This window comes from Lacerta agilis, chromosome 9 (genome assembly GCF_009819535.1).
Source record: "Lacerta agilis isolate rLacAgi1 chromosome 9, rLacAgi1.pri, whole genome shotgun sequence".
NCBI lineage: Eukaryota > Metazoa > Chordata > Lepidosauria > Squamata > Lacertidae > Lacerta > Lacerta agilis.
In genome coordinates this window covers 6822054-6845231 of record NC_046320.1, presented here as the reverse complement: position 1 = coordinate 6845231, position 23178 = coordinate 6822054, and the positions used below count along the sequence as shown (strand labels likewise).

The 23178-nt window shown below is 41.6% G+C and overlaps 1 protein-coding gene and 1 long non-coding RNA gene across 5 annotated transcripts in view; one reads left to right on the top strand and one right to left on the bottom strand.

The window, feature by feature from the left end:
* The first annotated feature begins 210 nt into the window (after positions 1-210).
* LOC117052766 lies at positions 211-20626 on the top strand. Its single transcript, XR_004427317.1, has 3 exons — positions 211-255; positions 12168-12315; positions 20544-20626. It is a non-coding gene; the product is annotated as an uncharacterized LOC117052766 (long non-coding RNA).
* PCDH7 (protocadherin 7) overlaps positions 19694-23178 on the bottom strand; it is a 401709-nt gene continuing 398224 nt past the window's right edge. For 3 of the 4 annotated variants that reach the window (XM_033159900.1, XM_033159901.1, XM_033159902.1), the window contains exon 3: positions 19694-22165. In XM_033159900.1, the coding sequence (XP_033015791.1) occupies positions 21786-22165 (380 nt within the window). In that variant the 3' untranslated portion in view covers positions 19694-21785. The remainder of the gene's footprint in view (positions 22166-23178) is intronic. The other variant, XM_033159906.1, reaches the window with a different exon arrangement.

Genomic DNA, 23178 nt, shown 5'->3' with positions numbered 1-23178 from the left:
CAACTTAGCAGTTCGAAAGCATGCCAAAAAGTGCACCGTAGCAGCAGGGGCATAGCAAGCCCCTATGGTCAGGGGTCCCTTTGCCTTTAAAAAGTTGCAGGGTATATATGGAATGTGCCATTAGCTCATCAGCACCATCTAGTGTCACATTTGTATAATGCGCTTAAAGCGCACTTAAAACATTATATTTGCAGTCCTTTGTTTCCATCCCACAGCCTATCAAAATAGCAGCACTCGGGATGTAGCTATGATTTGGTAAGTACCGGTACAACCAGTTCTTGGCATAGTTCTTGGTTACAGCAGAGCTGCGGGTTAAGTGTAAAAATGACAATGTGTTCAAACACGATGGTGTTTTCGGTACAACAACAGAGAGTCTTGTGGCACCTTCAAGACAAACTCTTGTTGCTTCTGCTGCGACAGCTTGGCAAGGCTAGCTACACCACTGCAAACGGATATCTGAAACACTTCTCATTATTTGCAGACAGGCCCAGTCGGTGGTAAGAAGTTCATAAATGCATAACCTTATAATGAAGTAAGCAGCTTCAGCTAAGTTCAGCTAAGCAGAACAAGAAGTAATGAAATAATGAACCTTTTGGACATCAAGCACTGGCATTCTTGCTTTCCACAATAAGCCTGCAAGGGAATTCTTTGATAATTCTTTTTTTCTCTTTCATGTATTCATGCAGTGGCTTCCACCTGATGTAACATTTCTGATGGAAAGGCCACCATCAGGCAGGTTGAGCTGCTAAATATTCAATAAATCAGAGGAAGCCTAGGAAAAAACCTAAGGTTGCCTTCAAAGCTAGAGCCAGGGCTATTTAAAAGCTGGAATTCACCATAACTCTGTTCCGGCACCTCTCAGGTGGGCACCATAGCCATTATAAGAGAACAAGGGAGGTGTTTGTGATGAGTTCTGGCACCTCTCTTTGTAGAAAAATAGCACTGGCTAGAACTAAAGGGGCCTGAAAAGAGCATCTAAACTCGGCAACCTGACTACTTCATGCAAATTATCCAGTTGATTCACATTATCAGGAGAACCAGCCGGAAGATGCTGGATTAGGAAGAGAATGATTTTTGGCAATCTGCATTGGAATTCGGCAGCAAAGGGATTTTGTGGTAGGAACCTCTGGCTGCTATGGGCTGAGCTGCTCTAGATCTACAGGGGCCAGGGAGAAGGTCAAAAGAAGGAGATTGTTGGTTAAGATAGGAAGAGCTAAGTGCCAAGGGAAAGGGGGGTGGGGCAGGAAATAAATGCTAAAAGATGGTATGGTCAAGGAGAATGAGGGGAAATAAGAGAGCTTTAACAGGGATGAGCATGAAGTTGGTTGTAAACCATGGGCTAAGTAATTTGGATCCACCTGAAATCCATGGGACAAATTGGTTATGACTTAAGTCACACCGGCTTCCTCAAACTCGGCCCTCCAGATGTTTTGAGACTACAATTCCCATCATCCCTCACCACTGGTCCTGCTAGCTAGGGATCATGGGAGTTGTAGGCCAAAAACATCTGGAGGGCCGAGTTTGAGGAAGCCTGTATTAAGATCATACGAATGCCTCTAAACTTAGTCATACTAAGATTAGAGCCATTGCAACAAATGGAGATGACTAAATCAGAGTTTGCATTGTGTAGATACAGTCCAAAGGCATTTCCTCCAAGGAAACTATGTGTAGGATTGCAGCTTAAAGCTAAATCCAGCAGCGCTACCATTTTACCATATGCCTACCTCTAATAGGGAGAACCAAACCAAGTTTAACCCGAACTGGGGTTTATTATCTTTGACTTTGGAGAGGTGACAGTAAAATTCACACAATTATTTGGAATAACCAGCCAAATATTTGGCCCTAGTCTCAGGGGCGTAGCAAGGTAAATTGGTTGTTGTTGTTCAGTCGTTCAGTCGTGTCCGACTCTTCGTGACCCCATGGACCAGAGCACGCCAGGCACGCCTATCCTTCACTGCCTCCCGCAGTTTGGCCAAACTCATGTTAGTAGCTTCGAGAATACTGTCCAACCATCTCATCCTCTGTCATCCCCTTCTCCTTGTGCCCTCCATCTTTCCCAACACCAGGGTCTTTTCCAGGGAGTCTTCTCTTCTCATGAGGTGGCCAAAGTACTGGAGCCTCAACTTCAGGATCTGTCCTTCTAGTGAGCACTCAGGGCCGATTTCCTTGAGAATGGATAGGTTTGATCTTCTTGCAGTCCACGGTACTCTCAAGAGTCTCCTCCAGCACCATAATTCAAAAGCATCAATTCTTCGGCGATCAGCCTTCTTGATGGTCCAGCTCTCACTTCCGTACATTACTACTGGGAAAACCATAGCTTTAACTATACGGACCTTTGTCGGCAAGGTGATGTCTTTGCTTTTTAAGATGCTGTCTAGGTTTGTCATTGCTTTTCTCCCAAGAAGCAGGCGTCTTCTAATTTCGTGACTGCTGTCACCATCTGCAGTGATCATGGAACCCAAGAAAGTGAAATCTCTCACCCTGGGGCAAAAAAATTCTTGCCCACCCCCTTGCAAAAATGGTTTTACGTTATTTCATATTTTCTTACAAAGGAGTAATAACAAGTAATAACAATAAAAAATCTTTTATTTATTTACCGCCCTCCCCAGCCAAAGTCGGGCTCAGGGTGGCTAACATCAGATACATAACATTGGTATAAAATCAAACAATTATTAAATTACCTCCTAAAAACATCTCAAAATCAAATTAAAGTCTAATTAGGTGGCTTTCCATAGGGTTAGGGTTGGGAACAGTAAGTGCTCCACTGAACTGAAATGTCAGCCTTCACAACATAGGAAAACAGGCAAGTGAACAGCTATTTTGGTGGAGGAGGGTCAAGATATTAACCTATATGCATGAAATTTCATATATAGCTATATAATCCCTAGTATAGTAAGATAAGACCTTTAGAGTAGGCATTTTCAACAAACAAACAAAAGGTTTTTTTATGAACCGCCCTAGTAGGACAGTAATTGTTCCTTGATAATTTGTCACCCCCTCCATTATGGAACCTGGGGTGGCCCTTGCTACGCCCCTGACTAGTCTTTCATAACTACATGAAATAATCTTACATTAAATTCACCCAGTAGAGATTTCACTTCACAAGGATAGCAATGTTCCCGTGATGATTTTTGTCTGCTCCTTATAAAGCAGAATCCACCTTCTCAGTTCACCCCAGAAGATTGCTTCTGAGAAGAATTTCCATCCCTACAGCTCTTGCCAACAGTTTTCCCTGTATAACATCCCTCATGCATCTTTCTGCCTTGTTGACTCTCCATCTCATTAAATTTCATTCTAAAAGACAGCTTTCCTCCCTTGCCTACACATCTTAATTTCCATGTCCCTTTGCGCCAATTTATTATTTAGCTCTGACTGTATTACTGAATGATGTGAAACATTTCTTTTTCTTTTTAAGCTTATTCGTTATAAAAAAAAGCACTACCATGATATGAGTTTTACCCGACCCACCTCAAATTTGGGTTGTTGTGACTACATTTTATCTACTGCCACATTCAAGACAAATATGAAGAGTTCTTCTCAAGTGAAGAAGTATTGTTTCCTAAAATTAACAGCTAACATAATAAATTAATACAATTGTAGTCAAATTGTGCAGTTTCAAAGTTGTGATTAACTCCCCCCATCCCCAGAAAACTATGCCTAGGAAGCATGCATGCACACATAATGAGCATAAATATATTACATTTTAGGCATGGTAAAACTAACATATTAACAGTTTTTCTGTGCCTCCATTATTTTTCTTTACATTTCAACAACGTAAAGAACGATGTGCTATGCTACTGAGTTGTTATGTTTTAAAATATATATAAGTATTACAATAAAATTATTTCCAAGTGAATTCATTTCAATATAACATTTAAATGACGTTATATGCTCTATTCTGTTTTTAAAAACTAATCAAATGTTTCCTTTCAAATAATTTTGGCTATGGGGAGAAAATTTGAGACATTTGTTAAAAGAATGCAGCATTATTATTATTATTATTATTATTATTATTATTATTATTATTATAAAGTTTGTTAAATGTAAGTTAAGCAAAGTGGATCAGATCCTGATCAGTTTTTGGCAAGGATACAATAGCCAGCCAATGTCAACCGATAGTATGCAAAACCATTGAAATGTTGACTAAAATGAAATTCTGAGCTAATATTAGGGGATTCCACCACTACTTGAGGGATTTGAAAGAAGCCAAAAGAATTTTCCTTTTAAGAAAAAAGATAGTGACATTTGAAAGGAGTGGCACATTCCTAAAAGATGTAACGGGATTGTATCTAAAGAGAAGTTCAGTGTAGAAGTTTTGTTTTGTTGTTGTTGCTGATAATTTTTATTACAGTAGTTTTCAATTACAACAATCCAATAATAGCCTCATTATAACAATGCCAAATTATAATACAATTAATAATACCAATCATCAAGATGCCAAATTATACAATTTAGGTTGCCCCCCCCCCGCGTGCTAGAATTGATGGTTTGATGATTTACTTTGTTTCTGCATTCCAAAATCTTACAAATTTCAATTTCGCTCCAGTCCAATCCCTTATATCGCAACTGCATTTTTAACAACTTCCATTTGTATTGACACACTTAAGTGATTTATACACCTACAGATGAACCATTCAAACTCTCTCCTTCCTGTGTGTGGCAATTATTCTGTCCATAGTGCTTCTTCCTGCCCTTGTAATATATTATGTCTGTCTTTTGTCAGTTGTTGCTGTTCTCTCATGTAAGGTCGGGGAAGGCCCCCCTCCTTCAGGTTTCATTTCCTTACTTTGGTCATTGCATGATTTTAAAGCAGAGGAAAAGCAATAGGTCTCCCTGGTGAGTTGCATTTGGGACATGGAGCAGGAAAAGATTCTGCAGCTGTTTTGGAGTCAACGCTTCAGAAGGGGTTGGAAAGCTGATGGGAAATCTTTCCCCCACCTGTTTAGAACAACACACACAAACTCTTTCTCTTTCTCTCTTTCTCTCTTCCCCCCCTTCCGATTTCTCCAATTGATTAACCCACCCTACACTGAAGTTCCGCAAAGTTCGCGGGGCCCTTAACCTTGCGCTCCCCTTTCCAATGTGCGAAGTGCCCAGCTTTGCTTCTACACCCTGCCTGCTGAATTTGCCAGAAGCTATGGTCTAAACCACTGAGCCTCTTGGGCTTACTGATCAGAAGGTTGGTGGTTCAAATCCCTGTGATGGGGTGAGCTCCTGTTGCTCTGTCCCAGCTACTGCCAACCTAGCAGTATGAAAGCATGCCCAAAAGTGCAAGTAGATAAATAGGTACCGCTGTGGTGGGAAGGTAAACAGTGTTTCTGTGTGCTGCTCTGGTTTTGGTGTTCCGTTGTGCCAGAAGCGGCTTAATCACACTGGCTACATGACCCGGAAGCTGTACGCTGGCTCCCTCAGCCTATAGAGCAAGATAGGCGCCGCAACCCCAGAATCATCTGTGACTGAACTTAACTGTCAGGGGTTCTTTACCTTTACATTTAGATAGGTAAAGGCACCCCTGACTGTTAGGTCCAGTCGCGGACAACTCTGGGGTTGTGGTGCTCATCTCACTTTATTGGCCGAGGGAGCCAGCGTACAGCTTCCGGGTCATGTGGCCAGCATGACTAAGCCACTTCTGGCAAAACCAGAGCAGCGCACGGAAATGCCGTTTACCTTCCTGCCGGAGCGGTACCTATTTATCTACTTGCACTTTGACGTGCTTTCAAACTGCTAGGTTACCTTTAGATAGCAGCTTGCAAAGAGAAGAGAAGTTTGGTTTTGCTTTGTTTTTTGAAAGAAAGAAATAAGGCAACCCTTTTTAATACTTTGGTTTAGGCGTACTTATTTGAGACACCAACCCTTTTGAAGTATAACAGTTTCCTGGGTTACTAGACTCATAAATTCCAAGCCTTTATGAGAAACCTTTCAGCACGTAGAGGACCTTATGCCCGATATGAGGAGGCCATTTGGAACTTAGCATAATGCACTAGGATAAGATAAATGCAAAGATTCGCTGCTTGGGTTTGCGTTTTGTGCAGTTTATTATTGCAATCTGGGAAGTCGTGAACCATTAACGATGTTCTCTGCACTTCCACAAGAGACTCCATTTTATAAAAACTCACAAATTACTTTGGCTTAGGTCACTCACGTTAACAGCCTATGATTTACATATTTCAGTAAGCTGCGGAGTCAAAATGAAGTCGACGTGATAGCAGGCTTCCTTTCTGCCTTATTTCCCACCACTCCCTGTGGTGTGGGGAATTCATTTCATCTCATTTTAATCATTCTCCTCGATGTAGGCAGGTAAACAAGTCTTAGAAGAGCGTGGAGATAAAAGACAGAATAAACACAAATAAGGTCAGTCGTCCCGCACCCCACTTAGTACAAAGCAAACATAGGAGCTTGATTGAAGTTACTCATTAAAGCAATGCCACTGAGCAGGTAAAACCTGAAGGGTTTGTGCTAAGTTCACACAGGAGGGTTATATTCCGTTTAAGACTTCTCAAAAACAATCTAGATCTCAGCCCTCAAGGGGGGGGATGATAACATTCAAAAATAATTGTTCGGAGAAAGTACAATCTCGGAAGAGATGTGTTAATACATTACAGGTGTGTGCTGAAACCAGCATCCATCTGCCACAGCTGGGTTGGATCAGAAGAGGAGAAAGAAAGACCCAGTCCAGATTCAATGCTCACAATTGTTCCGTGTTAACCACTTAAAGTTTTCGTCTCCCATGCTTTTTCTCTGTGTTACGTTTTCCTCTCCCTTTTGCTGCCTATGCTTTTACTAGCCCAAATGTGTACTATATATTTAAAGCAGTATTATACCATTTTAAAAATCCTGGCTTGCCCCAAAGAATCCGGGGAAACTGTAGTTTGGTAAAGGTGCTAAGAGCTGTTAGGAGGCCCTTGTTTTCCTCTCAGAGCTACAATTCCCAGAGTGGTTTAACAATCATTCCCTCTTCCCAGGAATCTCTTGAAAGTGTAGCTCTGTGAGGGAAACAGTGGCATCTCCCAAAATTTCCCAGCAAACTATACATTCCTAAATTATTTGTGGGGGAGGGGGCTATGACTAATATTATAATTATTTGTGGGAGGCTAGGACGTGGGTGGCGCTGTGGGTTAAACCATGGAGCCTAGGGCTTGCCAATCTGAAGGTCGGCGGTTCGAATCCCCTCAATGAGGTGATCTCCCGTTGCCTGGTCCCTGCTCCTGCCAACCTAGCAGTCCAAAAGCATGTCAAATTGCAAGTAGATAGATAGGTACCACTCCGGTGGGAAGGTAAACGGCATTTCCGTGCACTGTTCTGGTTTGCCAGAAGCGGCTTAGTCATGCTGGCCACGAGTTGGAAGCTGTACGCCGGCTCCCTCGGCCAATAAAGCGAGATGAGCGCCGCAATCCCAGAGTCGTCCGCGACTGGACCTAATGGTCAGGGGTCCCTTTACCTTTACCTTTTATGACTAATAAATTGGCATAACTGTGTTTTAAATGCACAATGTAGGCGGGACCTTGGATAGAAAGCACCTCAGGGCAAGTATCTGCCCTTCAGGGACTATTGATCACTGGGTTCATTGATGGCACTATGTCGCTTATGCTAATACCATAGAACAGCAGTGAGGCTTTAGAGTAAAGTGTCTGGCTCCCACACCCTGAAAGTGTTCTTTCATTATAAAGTCTGAAATATCTATTGATCATAAAATCAAGATAATTTGTCCTTTCATTAGGAAACACGGCATGGAAGCCCTACCTAGTTCCCAATTAATCTGGCAAATGTTCAGGACCTCCTGATGAGGATGAGGATGAGAGGAGAGAAAACATTTTACTGTACACTGAAGAACAAGGGATCCTGTTTCTGTAACCAATTTGTGTGTGTGCTCATCCAACGCAAAGGAAGCATTTCTCCTTTTGGCTATTTCAGGTTATGTCAAAAAGTTCAAAGCGGTTGCCAAGTTGGTCCAATCCGTTTTGTTACACCTGATGTTAGGGGATTTCAAAATGCCTATTAACTTATGTAACTAAGGGCAAGGTTGGCAACAGATGTCTGTTTGACAGATTGAAGTCTCCCCGGTGAAGCCTGCCACCCAGCAGAAACAGTCACTACTGGAGTCAGGAAAAAAAAAATCAGTAGAAGACAGTAAACGGCAGGAGATCTGTGGTTGAAATTGGGGGGGGGGATACGAACTTCCACTCTGTGTGATGGTTTGTGGCATGTGTACACTTAAGTGCAGCTGCTTGTGTTTGTACGTGAAGTCTATTTGTGTGAATTATGGGCTGCGTTCCAGGATAACATGGGTATAATAACAAAGAACCACACTGCATGTCTAATGCTGTCTTTGAACCATTGGGCAAAGTAGGAAAATAATAATGAGCACTCACACTTTACATTGGGGTGCTCTTTGTGGGATTGCATGTGGTGCTACAGTTCCCAGGATACTTAATGGCAAATGGGGACTGGCCTGCCTCTCAGTGAGAGCCAGTGTGGTGTAGTGGTTAAGAGCGGTAGACTCGTAATCTGGGGAAACCGAGTTCGCGTCTCCGCTCCGCCACATGCAGCTGCTGGGTGATCTTGGGCTAGTCACACTTCTCTGAAGTCTCTCAGCCCCACTCACCTCACAGAGTGTTTGTTGTGGAGGAGGAAGGGAAAGGAGAATGTTAGCCGCTTTGAGACTCCTTCGGGTAGTCAAAAGCGGGATATCAAATCCAAACTCTTCTTCTTCTTCTTCTTCTTCTTCTTCTTCTTCTTCTTCTTCTTCTTCTTCTTCTTCTTCTTCGGTTCAGGCCCAGCCTCAGTAATCAAGTTTTTGCTGGGAGGTGGGGCCAGTCCCAGTTATATATAGGGGGTGGAGCCGACAGTAGCCAGGCAGTCGGCTCAGGAGATTCACCCACCTTCCCCTTCCTTAGTTTAATGTTTTCTTGTTGGTAGGTTAACTTTTTCTTCCTGTTTAGCGGGCGCTGCTGCAGTCTTTGACTGGTTGCTGTTGAAGGACCGGGAAGAAATTTTCCTGCATTTGCAGGTTTTGTCTTCCCCGTAGCAATTCATCACAACTTTGGCGGATTATGGCCTTGGGTGGAATCCTTTAGTCTTTTCTTCCCTATAATGGGGGGGGGGGGTTTGAACTGGTGGCTCACCCCCCTGTGGTGTCGATTCCAGGGCCCCCTCTTAAAAGAGTTATATAATGGGTTCACTGGCCATACACCGAAAGGCTGTCAGAGAACTACCCTGCGTGTGGGGATATGGGCTGGGCTGCCTGCTACACTTATGTCTTGCAGTGCACCCCCATATCCCATTTGCCCTGATGAGCCCCAGTTCCCCCCGGGGGCTGGGGCTGTCACGGCCTGGTCACACAATTAAAAAGCAGGAATGAAGCTGCAATAATAACCAAAATGGCTTACCTTACACGGTTGAAGCCACAACGGCTGTGTTGCGTGCAGACTGCTTCAGCACATTAAAGCATAGCAAAATGTGCTAAGTATTATATAACCACATTACAGACATCTCCCCAGAATGGTTCGTGTAATTCAGTCAGTTCTGGCATGACTTCACTAGCTACTGGTCAGTTTCTGGGATGAGTTCAAAGTGCTGGTTTTGGCCTATAGATCCTTAGGTGGCTCAGAACTCCAGTACCTGATGGATTGATTGCCTTCTCTCACATGAGCAAAACCAGACCTTGCAACCGTAATCTGAGACTCTTCTTCATGTGCTCCCTGTGCAGGAAGTTCTGAGTGTGCCAACACAGGAACGGGCCTTTTTTTGTAGCCCCCCCACCTCTGGAATTTGCTCCCCAGGGAGGCATGCCAGGTGTTAGGCACCAAGCAAACACTTTTCTTTTTTCCTGGGCTTTTGGCCCTTGGTTTGAAGGACATTGTGGCATCTTTTAGTAAGATGGGGCTTGTTCTGCCTTTTCATTTAACAGTGTTTTTCATCTGTTACTTGAATTGGGTTTTTGCATTTTTATTCTTGTTTTAATGGGTTCTTATGTAAGTCACATTGAATTACCTTTGTAAGAAAAGCAACTAACAAATACAATTGATCGTCCTCATTGGTATCTCTTTTTTTCCCCCAAGCAGCTGGGAAATTCTAAGGTCAAGACCCCATGTACTAGAGAATTCACCCATGCACTAAGTTAAAGCATCTTCTTTATAAGCAGTAAACAGTAACACATTCTACACAGTGTTAAGAGTTGGTTGTGTGTGTGTGTGTGTGTGTGTGTGTGTGTACGCACGTGCGCATGCCTGAGCCCTCTAAGTCCTGGACCCAGCAAGTGCTAAAAGCTAATCAAGCCTTCTAATTCTGGGAAATAACCAAACTAGGTTCCTGGTTAAGATGATGGGGCATTAATGCTGTGAACCCCTCTACCATAGGTTCATGTTGTATATATGTGTAAATAAACCATATATTATAAAGACACAGCAATATCCACTGTGCCTTATTTCCAAAAGGGAACATGCACCCTGAGTAAGTACCTAGAACTCCTGGAATCTTGCACCACTTGGAGATTGGGGTGGCTTGCAACACTGGTGTCAGAAGTGGGAGGTCCGGATGGGCCTTTTTTGCAATGGCTCCCCATTTGTGGAATGCTTTCTACAGGGAGGTTCATCTGGCACTTTCACTATATGTGTGTGAGCTAGAGGAGCAGCTGGTTCCTGCTGAATTGGTTGACATTAAAAAAAAACCCAACTATTTTGCCTCTTGAAAAGATGGCCTTTTGGGATGTGGGCCAGTCCCTACACTGGATGCAGCCTTTAAAGCAGGCCCAGCAGCAAGGGTCACCCAGAGTCCCATGAGTTTTTTGGGGGGAAGAGCCACTGGGAGGCTTTGTTTGGGCCCATGAAGTGTTTGAGAGATGTTGGTAGGAAGCAGAGTAGTAACAGAAGTAGCTGTTAATTTGCTTAACTGGGGGTGCTGTCAATAGTTCAATAGTTCAGGACAAAGAGCCATGCAGACAACCACATGATGTACAGGTGGGGTTTGTGCTGTTTTCTGCTGCAGGGATCTTTCATGCAAGTTTTGGCAATAGTTTTTGAAATGCTGTTGATTTGTGCTTTTTTGCATGTCTCTGGTACTGGGAAGTAGCACAAGAAAAAGAGTGACACTTGTACCCTGGTGTCAACATGTCAAAACGCACCATTTGAGGCTGCCAAATGTGGGAGACTGTGTAACCTGCTTTGGGATGCAGAACTGTGACTGTCAACTAAACTAAAGCATGGCTTATACTATAAACTAAACTAAACTAAACTAAACTAAACTAAACTAAACTAAACTAAACTGAAGCATGGCTTAGTGAAGCAGTAGAAAAACTGGAAAGGAGCAAAACGACATGATCTCTTCTGTAGGAGTCTGCATGTTTGCTTGTTCCTGCAAAGCTACGGCTTACAGCATGAGTAAGCAAACTAAGGCCTGGGGGACGGATCTGGCTCAATTGCCTTCTAATTCCTGCCCGCAGACAGTCCGGGAATCAGCATGTTTTTACATGAGTAGAATGTGTGCTTTTATTTAAAATGCATCTCTAGGTTATTTGTGGGGCATAGGAATTCGTTCATTCCCCCCCCCAAAAAAAATATAGTCCGGCCCCCCACAAGGTCTGAGGGACAGTTATGAAAAAGTTTGCTTTAGAGCAGGGGTCAGCAAACTTTTTCAGCACGGGGCCGGTCCACCTCAGACCTTGTGGGGGGCCGGACTATATATTTTTTTAAAAAAATATGAACGAATTCCTATGCCCTACAAATAACCCAGAGATGCATTTTAAATAAAAGCACACATTCTACTCATGTAAAAACACCAGGCAGGCCCCACAAATAACCCAGAGATGCATTTTAAATAAAAGGACACATTCTACTCATGTAAAAACACCAGACAGGCCCCACAAATAACCCAGAGATGCATTTTAAATAAAAGGACACATTCTACTCCTGTAAAAACACACTGATTCCCGGACCTCTGTGGGCCGGATTGAGAAAGCGATTGGGCCGCATCCAGCCCCCGGGCCTTAGTTTGGTGACCCCTGCTTTAGAGAGTTATGTTTGAACTGAGTCAGTTTCTTGCATTTACTTACGACTTTTTGTGATCTTTCAGCCCCATTCTAACTTATCTGCAACTTGTAGGGAACAATGGGGCAGTGACTGCTGATCTCAGCAATGACTCTCTGTTTTCTCTCCATGTGCTTTTGTTCATAGACAGCTTGGCACACATTAGCAGTGACAGGGAATAGAAAACAAGTTTGATGTTTGGAAGATACCTATGAGGATTCAAGCATTGGGACAGATGGGTACCAAATCTCCATCATCATGCGGCATCACACAAGTCAGCAAGAGAAATGACGTGGTGAGTCATGCATTTTATTATTGCCTAGAAATGGATGGAACTGGCATTTGCAACAGATTAGCTCAGTTTAAAATGAACCAGTGCTAAAATTTATGGGCAAATAGGATGTTCTGATAAGCCTGAAGAGTTACTTCGCTAATTTTACATTTAGTTAAACATGTGCAGGTTTGCACATGGCAGCTTAAAATAAAGTTTCCAGAAATTGGTTATCAGAAATAAAAGTTTCAGATCTGCAACACCAGCAGAGCAGGTTGTTGTTAGAAAAATATAAAAGAAAATAACTTATTACATACCAGCACATTACTGCTCCTACTTTCAATGTTTAGCCCCACCTGCAAAGGAGGTGAATTTGTTGTAAATTAATACAAGATTTCAGAATGGTTGCTGTGGATATTAGGCATACACCATAATCTACTGTTTCCGTGTTTTTTGTCACAAAGGTGACTTGTGTATACCTTGATTTTTCACCTTTTTTTATCCGACATTCATTCTTATATGTCTTCTTCACAGCTCTGGGAGGGCTCTGACAGAATTCTAGAGGTCTCTGGCTTCCTTCTCAAAGCCTAGTTAGTGCTTTCCCAGCTTTGGGAAAGAAGCTGGGAGGGCTCTAGGAGCCTGCCAGAGCATTGTTCCTTCTTCCCAGTAACTTCCTTATCTGCTTTTAGGAAGGCAGCATGAGGGCTGGGCAGGGGGCATCAACAAGGCAGTGTGTGGCCTGCAGGTTCTGGGTCAAAGTACTATTATTTTGTATGAAGAGTTGGGCTGCCCTGCTCTAGAGATTACACCCTTGAACAGAGCGCCAGCAGAGGAAAGGAGTGTTTAATTTTTCTCCCATTTCCTCCCCACAATCCTCCAATCTGCTTCCCTACCCAAGATAGGAGGATCTTCCCAAGGAGTGGGGAAAGCAGCCGTATTTTGGGTGCAAAGATGAAAGGGAGAGACAGGATTCGGCAAATCCCCTCCCAGTCTCCTGCCCAAAGTTGCAGCATCTCATAACTATTTCTCCGATTGAAAGAAAATTACTGGCAGAGTATCACACGTAGCCTGATTTTTTAGGGGAAATAAACGAAGGTCTCTTTTTTTCTGTCATTGACATGCACCCGGAACATATTTCTCAGAAACATATCTGCACATCTGGAATTATCTCTGCTTCTCTGATGTGCTAATTAATCTTATTCCCTCTAGCGATTAAGGGTACGTTTCAGTAAGGGGGCAGGCGGGGGGTCTTCTCTGCTGAAGGCTATAGATTGGCTTTCCTTTTGTGTGCTTTGTCTTCAGTGCCCAACAGTGGGACCCAGCTGTGCAGGCAGCTTGCTGGATCACAGCTATTTTAACACTGGCCATTTCAGACCCCTGCAGGCATCTCTGAAGTCCTGAGCTCTTGCTCTGATCTAATAAATGGACCTTTACATCTAATGTGATTTGCAGATCTAAGCAAAGGGGGCTTGCTTATGCAGAGCTAATGTGAAATTGAGCGCCAGTTCAAATTTTAGCAAGATTTTGAAAAGTATATTTTTGAAAATTTCTGAAAAAGTTTAAAAATAATAATCCCAGAATATACTTGTTAAGTTTTTTTTTAAAGACCTAAGCCTTTGGCTATGTTGATTTTTATTTTTTTTTTATTTTTTTAGGGCCCTCCCAGAGCTGTGAAGAACGATTGTTTCTTATATGGAAACAGTAGGTTATGGTGCAAGCCTCAGATCCAGTTTTATAAACAGCAACCATTCTAGAAACTTGTATTAATTTTTTAGGGGAAGAGTATTAAATAACAGCTTGACAAGTTCAGTACTTCTGTCCCATTCTCCCTGCCTATTCTGGAACAGGATAGCTTGACCACAGCAAACGCTTGACCATTGATCCAATGTAAACAGGGGCACCCTATTCCATATCCTCCGACATTTCTCAGATGAAAATAGGGACGTCCTAAGGAAAAGCAGGGCATTCTGGGATCAAATCAGAAACTGGGATGGCTTCTGTAAATCTGGGACAGTCCCTGGAAAATAGGGGCACTTTCATGATCTGCCATAGTAGTTCAGGCATTGGTAACTTCCATTTTCTATTACCACAATGCACTGCAGGGCTTCCTTGTACTTGGTCCAGAAACTGCAGTTAGTGCAGAATGCACAGCACAAATACTGACAAAAGTGAGACCCTGTCAGCATATCCTACTCCTGCTCAATCATCATCCCTTCGTATGCTTTCTATGCCACTAGATGGGGTATGTTTTTCTAATTTTATTTATTTTTATTTACTGTTATTATTGCGTTATTTAGTCCTTTGTTTGTATACATTCTGTATTATCATGTTTATTGTTATGCAGCTTCAAATTTTAAACACAGTATCAGCTGAAGAAGTAACAACGAAACAGTGACTGTATCTGGAAACGCTGTCCGACACTCACTAGTTTTTTTCTTCACTTCGGCTCTCCTGGAATATTATATTTCAATGTTGAATTAGTAGAGACTATTCATACGCATTATATTCTGTTATATCGTTAGAAGGAATTTCCCTTGGAATGTTTATGCTATTCATTGATATTACTAAAGCTCTTTAAATTTATTACATTGCTCTTGGTCTTGTGTTACTGTATTTTTGGGTTCTCAATGATCATCCCTGGATGCCAAATTCAAGGTGTTAAAAGCCCTCCGTAGCTTGGGGCTAGTTTACTTGAAGGATCGCCTTTTGCATCTCCATTTGCATCCACCAAACTGTTTCAGTCTGCACAACTGGCGCTTTTACAAGCACCATGCAATGGTCCTTCTGCACTTCAAAGGAATCAGTCATTTAGTTTGGCAGCACTTAACACCCTCATACTGTTTTCAATGCCTGTTTAAAAAATAATAATAATTGTTTTTGCAGGCTGTGTGTGTGTGTGTGTGTGTGTGTACATACGTATGAGACAACATTCCTTTGGAAAGAAGGGTGGGATATAGATTTAATAGATAAAATCAAGATATTTAATTTTATTTATCTTCTGATAACATTACTATGTCTACATGTTTTCATGTCTGGTGACTGATTTTTATATTGGGTCCTCCATTAAAAGAGGACACGTGTTGTGGTGCAACCGGCAACCCGACCCAGTGTTCTGGGGGTAATTGGAAATCATGGCCACAACCCCTGATAGGTCGGTCCCGTGTTACTGGGGTGAAATCTGACCAATGGGGCGTCGTAAAATACAGCATCGCGGGACCTATTTAAGCCCATGCGAGGCTGCTGAGCTTCCTCTTTGGGGCCTTTCACATCGGAACACCCACCCACCTCTCCCTATTTTTAGGGCTGTTGCACTTGACTTTGCTATGCCGTCATGTGTTGTCTGTTGTTGGGACAGGGGCACGGCAGGAATTTTCCCCACTTGGCTGATTGGCTGGTGCCATTTGGGTTTCACCTGCTGTGTAGCAGTTAGTCACAACTTGTAAGTTGCGGATAGGCTCTGGTTCAGGTGATAGGTGTGGCACGTGATGTGGCCACGCCTATGCAAACGCAGGATATTCCGGTACAGGAATCCAGGGACTCATTGGTTTGTTGGTCCCCGAAAGGGGTCTGGCCGGTGCCCGAGTTCAGGGGACATCAGGACAGCTGATAGGTACCCCTACCAGCAGCTGTCCCTGGTGTTCATCCTTGTCTGTCCCATGAACATGGCTCTGGGACAGTTCTGCCTGCAAGGGTGCAGGGAGATAGTCAAACCAGAACCTGTGCAACCACTCACTTGGTTGTAATCAATAAAGTTGTGGCCTAAATTCTGCCAAAAACCAAACCAAATATCTGTCTCTTGTGTGAATTTATTTGGGGAGGGTTAAAGGTCTAAACACGCAACTGTATTTTCTTGTGAGTATCATTTTATGCAAACTGGCCAGAGAGGTTTTTCTTGTTTTTTTATCAAGCAGTACATATATCTTATTTAACTTACTAAAAGACTGCAACCGACTGCACAGTGGCAGGAAAGTGCAGTATTCCATCTCCTACCGGTGAATAGATGGCTGCAACCCACAACATGGTGGCAGAAAGGGTCTACTGGTAAGGGTTTTGATAAGAAATGTTTTGTTTTGTTTTTTCAGAAATCTGCTTGTTTATTTCCACTTCTTGTTGCTGGACTTCTAATTTGGCAGGCATGTACATGATGCAAATCTCAGGGGCCCAAGCCCCTGAGTATAGCTCAGTTGGTAGAGCATGAGATTCTTTGTGGTGACAAAGAGATAAACAATGATATGACTTTCCAAAGACATCTGAAGGAAGCCCAGTGTCAAGAAGTTTTGAATGTTTGATGTTCAGTTGTGCTTACATATTATGTTGGAAGCCTCCCAGAGTGATTGTGGCAACCCAGTCACATGGGTGGGATATAATGAATAAATTGTTGCTGGCATACTATGCTGTCCTGGTTTCGATCCCAAAATGTCCCACTTTTCCTTAGAATGGCCCTATTTTCAGTGGAGAAATGTTGGAGGATATGGAGTTATCCGACCCCCAAACTATATGAAGGGATAGGGAAGTTTTTTTTAAACAAAGTTTAATGTTTTATTATGTTTTTTATGTATGTTGGAAGCTGCCCAGAGTGGCTGGGGCACCCCAGTAAGATGTGTGGGGTATAAATAGTAAAATTATCGTTACGGAATGGAACGTCCCTATTTTTATCGGAGAAATGTTGTTATTGTTGTTGTTCTAGTTCTAAGGTGCTATATAAAGACAAGGTTTACTCTGAGGAAGAGTGAAGCTCTTTCTCCCACAGAAAATACTTTTGTACGCAGTTTTTCAGAGTGTGTTGGGGGATGAGAGTGTCCCCACATTTGCAGCTGGCATATTCAGAAAAAAACAGTGATAGTGAAGAGTTGAATGAGTGAAGACAGATGCAACGGGCATTGTCAGAAGTGAAGAGAGAAGGGGAAGTCATCCATGTAACAAGCGTTGGTGCATCCTCATAACCATGTTTATGATCCCATAAGTCAAAGTGAGGAAACTCAGTAAGGTCACTTGCCAACCATGCTCAGAGAACAGTGAATCTTGATTGATGGAAACAGGGGAAGAGATACTTTGTTCTTAGCAGATTACTCTAGGCTTAAAAGCCTGGGAAGTTCATTGATGAGCAATTTCAATATGAGCACATTATTCAGGATAGGATGGAAGGATGGAATAAGCTTGAGATACATTTCTTATTGGGTGATAACACACATTTTAACCTTATATGTGTGCAACTGATTTATCATATGAACCACATATAATTAGAGTTTGTTCTCTGATGATGACATAGAAGAATATAAGCAGTTAATCCACATTCCACATTCCTGTCTTTACACGTGAATGCATTTTCTTCCATATTCCACGTAGAAAGCACACAAATGGGTGACCATTTGAACATGTTATATTTTAATTTGCAGAGACAAAAATGACAAGCAATTTATTTACATAAAACTGTACAAAAGCAAATTAAATTATGCAAAATCTTTCATAAATAGAGGTGGACTAGCGTTGAATACATTTTTGCCATGTTTCTTTTTTTTTTTTAGCATAGTTGCGTGCATAGTGACTCATAATAAACAATGATAAGTTGTTCTCTGCTTCACTATCAACATCCAAGTTGCAGAACAATAGTCAATGATTAATATTACAAACAGATCGTAACCACACTGAATGTAAGTGCTTCGAAATTCAGGACAAGAAATGTCTGAAAGTGTACCCCAGGTAGCTGAAAAAATGATTCCTTCTTCATTATACTATGCTCTTCAGGCAACTGCTCAACTTTAATGTTGGTACAAGGTTCGTCTCTACCATTGTCCATCTCCTTTCTTTCAGCGCTTAAGGAAACTGTGGATCTTTTATCAGTGATGGAATATAAGCAAAACTGTTATATTCTTCAACTCTTCCAATGCCGTAAAAGTCTTTTAGCAATGGCTGCGTTTATGGTAGCTTCGTTTTGCCCCCTCTCTTCATTTTCCTACATCTTTGTTTTTGTTTTGTTTTGTTTTCCTACGTGACAACTCCCCAGGGTAGTCTTTCAGCCAAGCACCTTCAATCTCTCCTTGGAGTTCTTCCCCCAACAGAAAAATAGCATCTACCTTGTTTTCTGAAACTCAGGCAGCAGGCCAGTCAGAAATTAGATTGACTAAATATTAGCATAACTGGAGGTTGGAATGAGCATTAGAGTTTAGACTGAAGTTAATACGACGTTTTCTAATTCGTATAAAGTTATATAAGTGATGCGTCAATCTCTAAATGTGTCTAATGTAAAAGACATGCACAGTTTCTTTGAGCTTCTTGTGAAATTAAAAAGCAAACAATAGGAATCGTCTCATGAAGTGAAAAAACAAACAAACAAAAAACTGCTAAAAGGATTTCCCCCCCAAAAAAGCAATAAATCAACAGTTTTCTACCAAATAGACTCATAACATCTTGCTACTGAGACAAATATAGTACTTTTTTCTTCTCAGTTAACAAACGTCCTGTTCCAAAAGCACATTCTTGTTTTTAATAATGAATTATATTTAAGACTGGTCCATTATCTGAGTTTGGTAGAAGGCATTTTTTTAAATATATCATCTTTTATTTCTCAGAAAATAAACATGGTTAAATATACAGGTTCAAAAAATGTGGGAATAGCCCATAAATTTTTAGTGTCTAACCCCAACCACCATGTTTACCATAACAACAGGTATAAAAGGCACAGTTGCATATTTTGCATTCACTCTAAAAAATTTCACTTTCATTTTATTATTATTATTATTATCATCATCATTTTTTTACAAAAGCACTCTATATATGGAGTGTCACCAGATTTAACTAATTTCAAATGGGGAAATAACCACAAAAATATATTTGTGTCTCATGCTGGGTCATAAGAAGTAATTGACTATGGTTTGATGGCTAGGTTTTACTAGAATTACTGCAAATACATACAAGTACACTGTATTTTTTATGCCTTGGTGCCCTTCTTAGCTCTATGAATAAAAAGGTAATTTCCTCAGTCACAAGATTCACTTGTATGTAGCGCACAAAAAGGGGAGTGACTTCTGATCCATTTAATCCTGAAGGCCTTCTCTGATCTGTATTGGCTTTCTAGAAAAGTTAAAAAGAAAGTTTGTTTAGATCTGCCTTATCTAATGGTTCTCAAGCGGATATTCAATATATAAGGGTTTTATTTTTAAAAATAGTTCTCTTGACCAGTGGGGTGATATGACTGCATTTTCTGTTGAAACCTGCAAGAAATGTGTAAGTTTTAATGTAAATGAGAAGTCTTTTATCCTTAGCAGATACTGAAAGGTTATACAATGCAGTAACCGATTTAATCAGTCTTCTAACGAAGTCAAATTTGCATCTCTGAATTTTCTTTTAAAAAAGCAACTATGCATTAGAATGATCAATCACTCCTAACCTCTTTTTAATCCCCCCCTTTTATAATATGTGCCCATTTGTAACTGCTACACAAAAAAACTAATTTCGAAATAAAATACAAAAAAGTAAGGAAGATGTACAATAAAAAGGGCACTTTGCTATAGAAACTTGAAAAGACAAAAGTTGTGATGAGTTTGTACCAGTTGTTCAGCTCACATTTCAGACTGTTTAATATTATACCCTATGTCATTTTTTTTTAAAGCAAGAAACTAACCAAGCTATCTTGTCACTACAATCTACTAGAACCATCTAGTCATGCTTTAATGCCAAGTTAAACAACCAGAGGGGCTGGTTTCTGTCTTTGCACCCCTTCTCAAGCTGTCCCCACTGCATTGACCGATTGTCAGTTTGATTCGAATGTCCAAGCTCAGCCATTCTTTATTACTACAACATTATCAATACAGAACTAGCTCAGATTCTACACACTCTGTAACTCCTTATTGCACAAAATATATCTGGTCCATTTTCCTATCCACTTTATATATAGTGCAAACTATCAGAACTGTCACAGCCCATCAGCTCTGCACCATCACGATCAGGTTTGGATTTTTTAATTTTTATTTTTTTTTGAAGCTTGTCACAAGCAAAACTTGTTTTTGCACAGAGCATGTCGGAGGTGACATCACTCAAGACTACCAGTCGCCTTGAGTCTCAACATTGGTTTTATATTGCACAGGACTCAGCTTAAATGCACTTGTGTATTAAGAAAACCTGCATAATACCTTTGCCAAGAGCAAATGATTAACCTGGAACACTGATAATCGAAGGTTTAGCATCCACTCTCAACAAAGACGATGCCAAACTTGACTTGAAGCATGTTCTTCCCACTGCTCTTTTTTTTTCAGATTTCCCTCTCAACGTGTTTTTGGAGCTCATCCTGAATGGATATGAAACCTTCTAAGGAAAACGAACCCTGGAACGGGACCATCTTGTTACTCTATGTAGGTTATGATGTTCCATGCTGTCACCAGCTAGCTCGTGTCACCAGTTCCTCCGGGGATTCAGCTAAAATCCATTTTGAAACGGCTACGTCATCTGGGTTGCGGCATAGATTGCTGTGCAAAATGTGTGTGGGAAAATACGCTTGCGTGTTTGTGTGCGTCTGTGTCAGATTTCCTAAGCCCAAGACGGATGAGCAATTCTCCTGATCCACAGTTTTGTTTTTTTTTTTTTCCTCTTTGGCCTTTTAGTTACTGTGGTCATCCAAGCTAAATGCCGGTCTTGTAAAAATGACACCAGTGTAGCAGTTTATCCTTAGGATGCCATGATATACCACCATATATATATGCTGAAGTTTAAAATGCCACAGAAAGAGAGGAGGAGAAAGAGGAGGAGGATAATGTCAGAGAGTATGAAAGCACAGGCAGAGATAGTAGTTATGGATAAAACTGAACAGTTCATGATTATAGGGAAACATGTCATATTTTGGATTATAATCTCAGACCGAATATGTTTTCTGCTCTTTCCAGCCACACAACAGGATTAAAGCCGAGATCTTCAAAAAGTGCTTCTTTAAAAGAAAAAGAAAAACCATCCCTTTATATGTTTAATTTTGAATGGTTTCTGGAGGCATATCTCTCTGATGGAAACCAGCAATATTCAGGTGGTATTCTGGGAAAATTATGCGTATGTAATAATTCTCACACACACCCCTCGACTTGCAAACAAGCCAGTTAACCACCAAATCATAACCAGAGTGACTTAAGCAATGCTTCAGCAGTGGGGGGCAGGGAAGGGATGGGAGACAACAGTTCCTGTAGTTCTTTTCAATTTCAGACTTGTTACCTTGAAAGGAATTTACAACCATAAATTTAGGAAAATAAAGATTGGTGAGCAGGGGATTAGGCATGCAGGAACAACAATGGTTTCTACATTGTACAGTATAGTCAGGCAGACAGGATACGCAAATGCCTGGCATGGAGGCAGAAGTGGCAGGCCAAGCTCTTGTCTCTTTGGTAGCCCCCTCTTTTTCAATGGACTTTCCTTTATTTTTGAGTTAAAATCATTTTGATTCATAGGTGTGTGTTTTTTTTGCCTTTTATCCCCTTCCAATACATGAGAGAACTGTATTGTTGCTGCTTTGTCGCCTAAAGGTAAACTTCTCTTCTAGTTAAAGTGTTGACAGGAGATGGCTTGTATTCCCCTGTATGTGTGAGGGGAATATCCTCTGGGTTGGCTTCCTCGCTTTTGCTGAAACTAGCTGCACTGAAGGTCTCATAGGATGAGGTCAACTTTTTATTAAGGAGGTTTCTGTTGCGGTCACCCATCAGGGAGGCTTCTCCATTGGCCAGCTTCTCTTGACTGCCCCGTTCATCAACAGGCATGAAAGTGGAGAGTTTTGGCTGGCTCTTCTGCTTCCTTTCGGGTGAAGTGCGGACAGGCATCCAGCACGAGTCTGAATGGCCGTATTCATCACATTCCCGAGTGCACTTCCCAGTCAGGGCTACATCTGGTAAAGGTCTTGAATCTGTAAACAAAGAACAAGAAGGGAAGCTTTAAGTTTTGGTTCTCGAGTGCCAGCCAAGAATGAAAATGTTTTTTTAGGAGTTGGTTTTGCATTGTCAGTCTGTTTGCTTAAATAAAATACAACGCAGGTATCTACAAATATCCCCTTGAGATACACTGGTAGTGTTAGGATGACTTATTTGACTCTCGTTGGAGTTCATCAGATGCTTCACTGAGGAGGAACAGCTACATTTGTCTACCATTTCAACTTGGGCACAGTCTAATAACCTAGGGATGTGTGAGACTTTCCTCAGCAATTTTGGGCGTCTCATCAAAATTCATTCAGATTCTTTCAAAGCTCTGTGGATGTTCTGACTGAGGAAGCACACTCATTTTCTCTTCCACTTTTGGTACATGTACAATTTTGGTGATTTTTTTAAAAAAAGAAATTCAGTGGTTCCAATGAACACAGAGTGTTAAGATGTGCTCACAGAACTTGGACCAATCAGGTGGCTATAGAATACTCTTCATATCGGGGACATTTCGGAATTCAGGTTGCACATAATGCCCTGAGAAGAGAGGAGATGGAATCTCCAGTTCACAGGGAGCTCAGTGTATGCCTGGTACCTGTGTAGTTATGGACAATAGTTTTGTTAGGAATGGGAAACCTCTAGCTGTTGGGGGCCAGATTCTGCCTGAAGAGACTACCATCCTGGTCAATATGAGTATGCAACATTTTTTAAAGTTCCCATTCACCTTTTTCTTAAGCCTAATTTCCATGTGCCAGTGGGGATCTAATACTGGGGAGGATAGCATATGGGAAGCGAAGAGCTAATTCTCTTTTTCTCTGCATGCAGCCACCCATGTGGTAAATATAGGGCTATGTAGTTTTAATTAAGAACTAAGGAGGGTTGAACTAGATTCCGGGGTCAAAGTTTAGGTGCCAGTGTGACTGGGCAACTGGGTTTTTGCATCTCTAGCTTTTTCTGCAGCCACGTGGCATTTAGAAATTGCTTAAAACAGGGGTACCCAAAA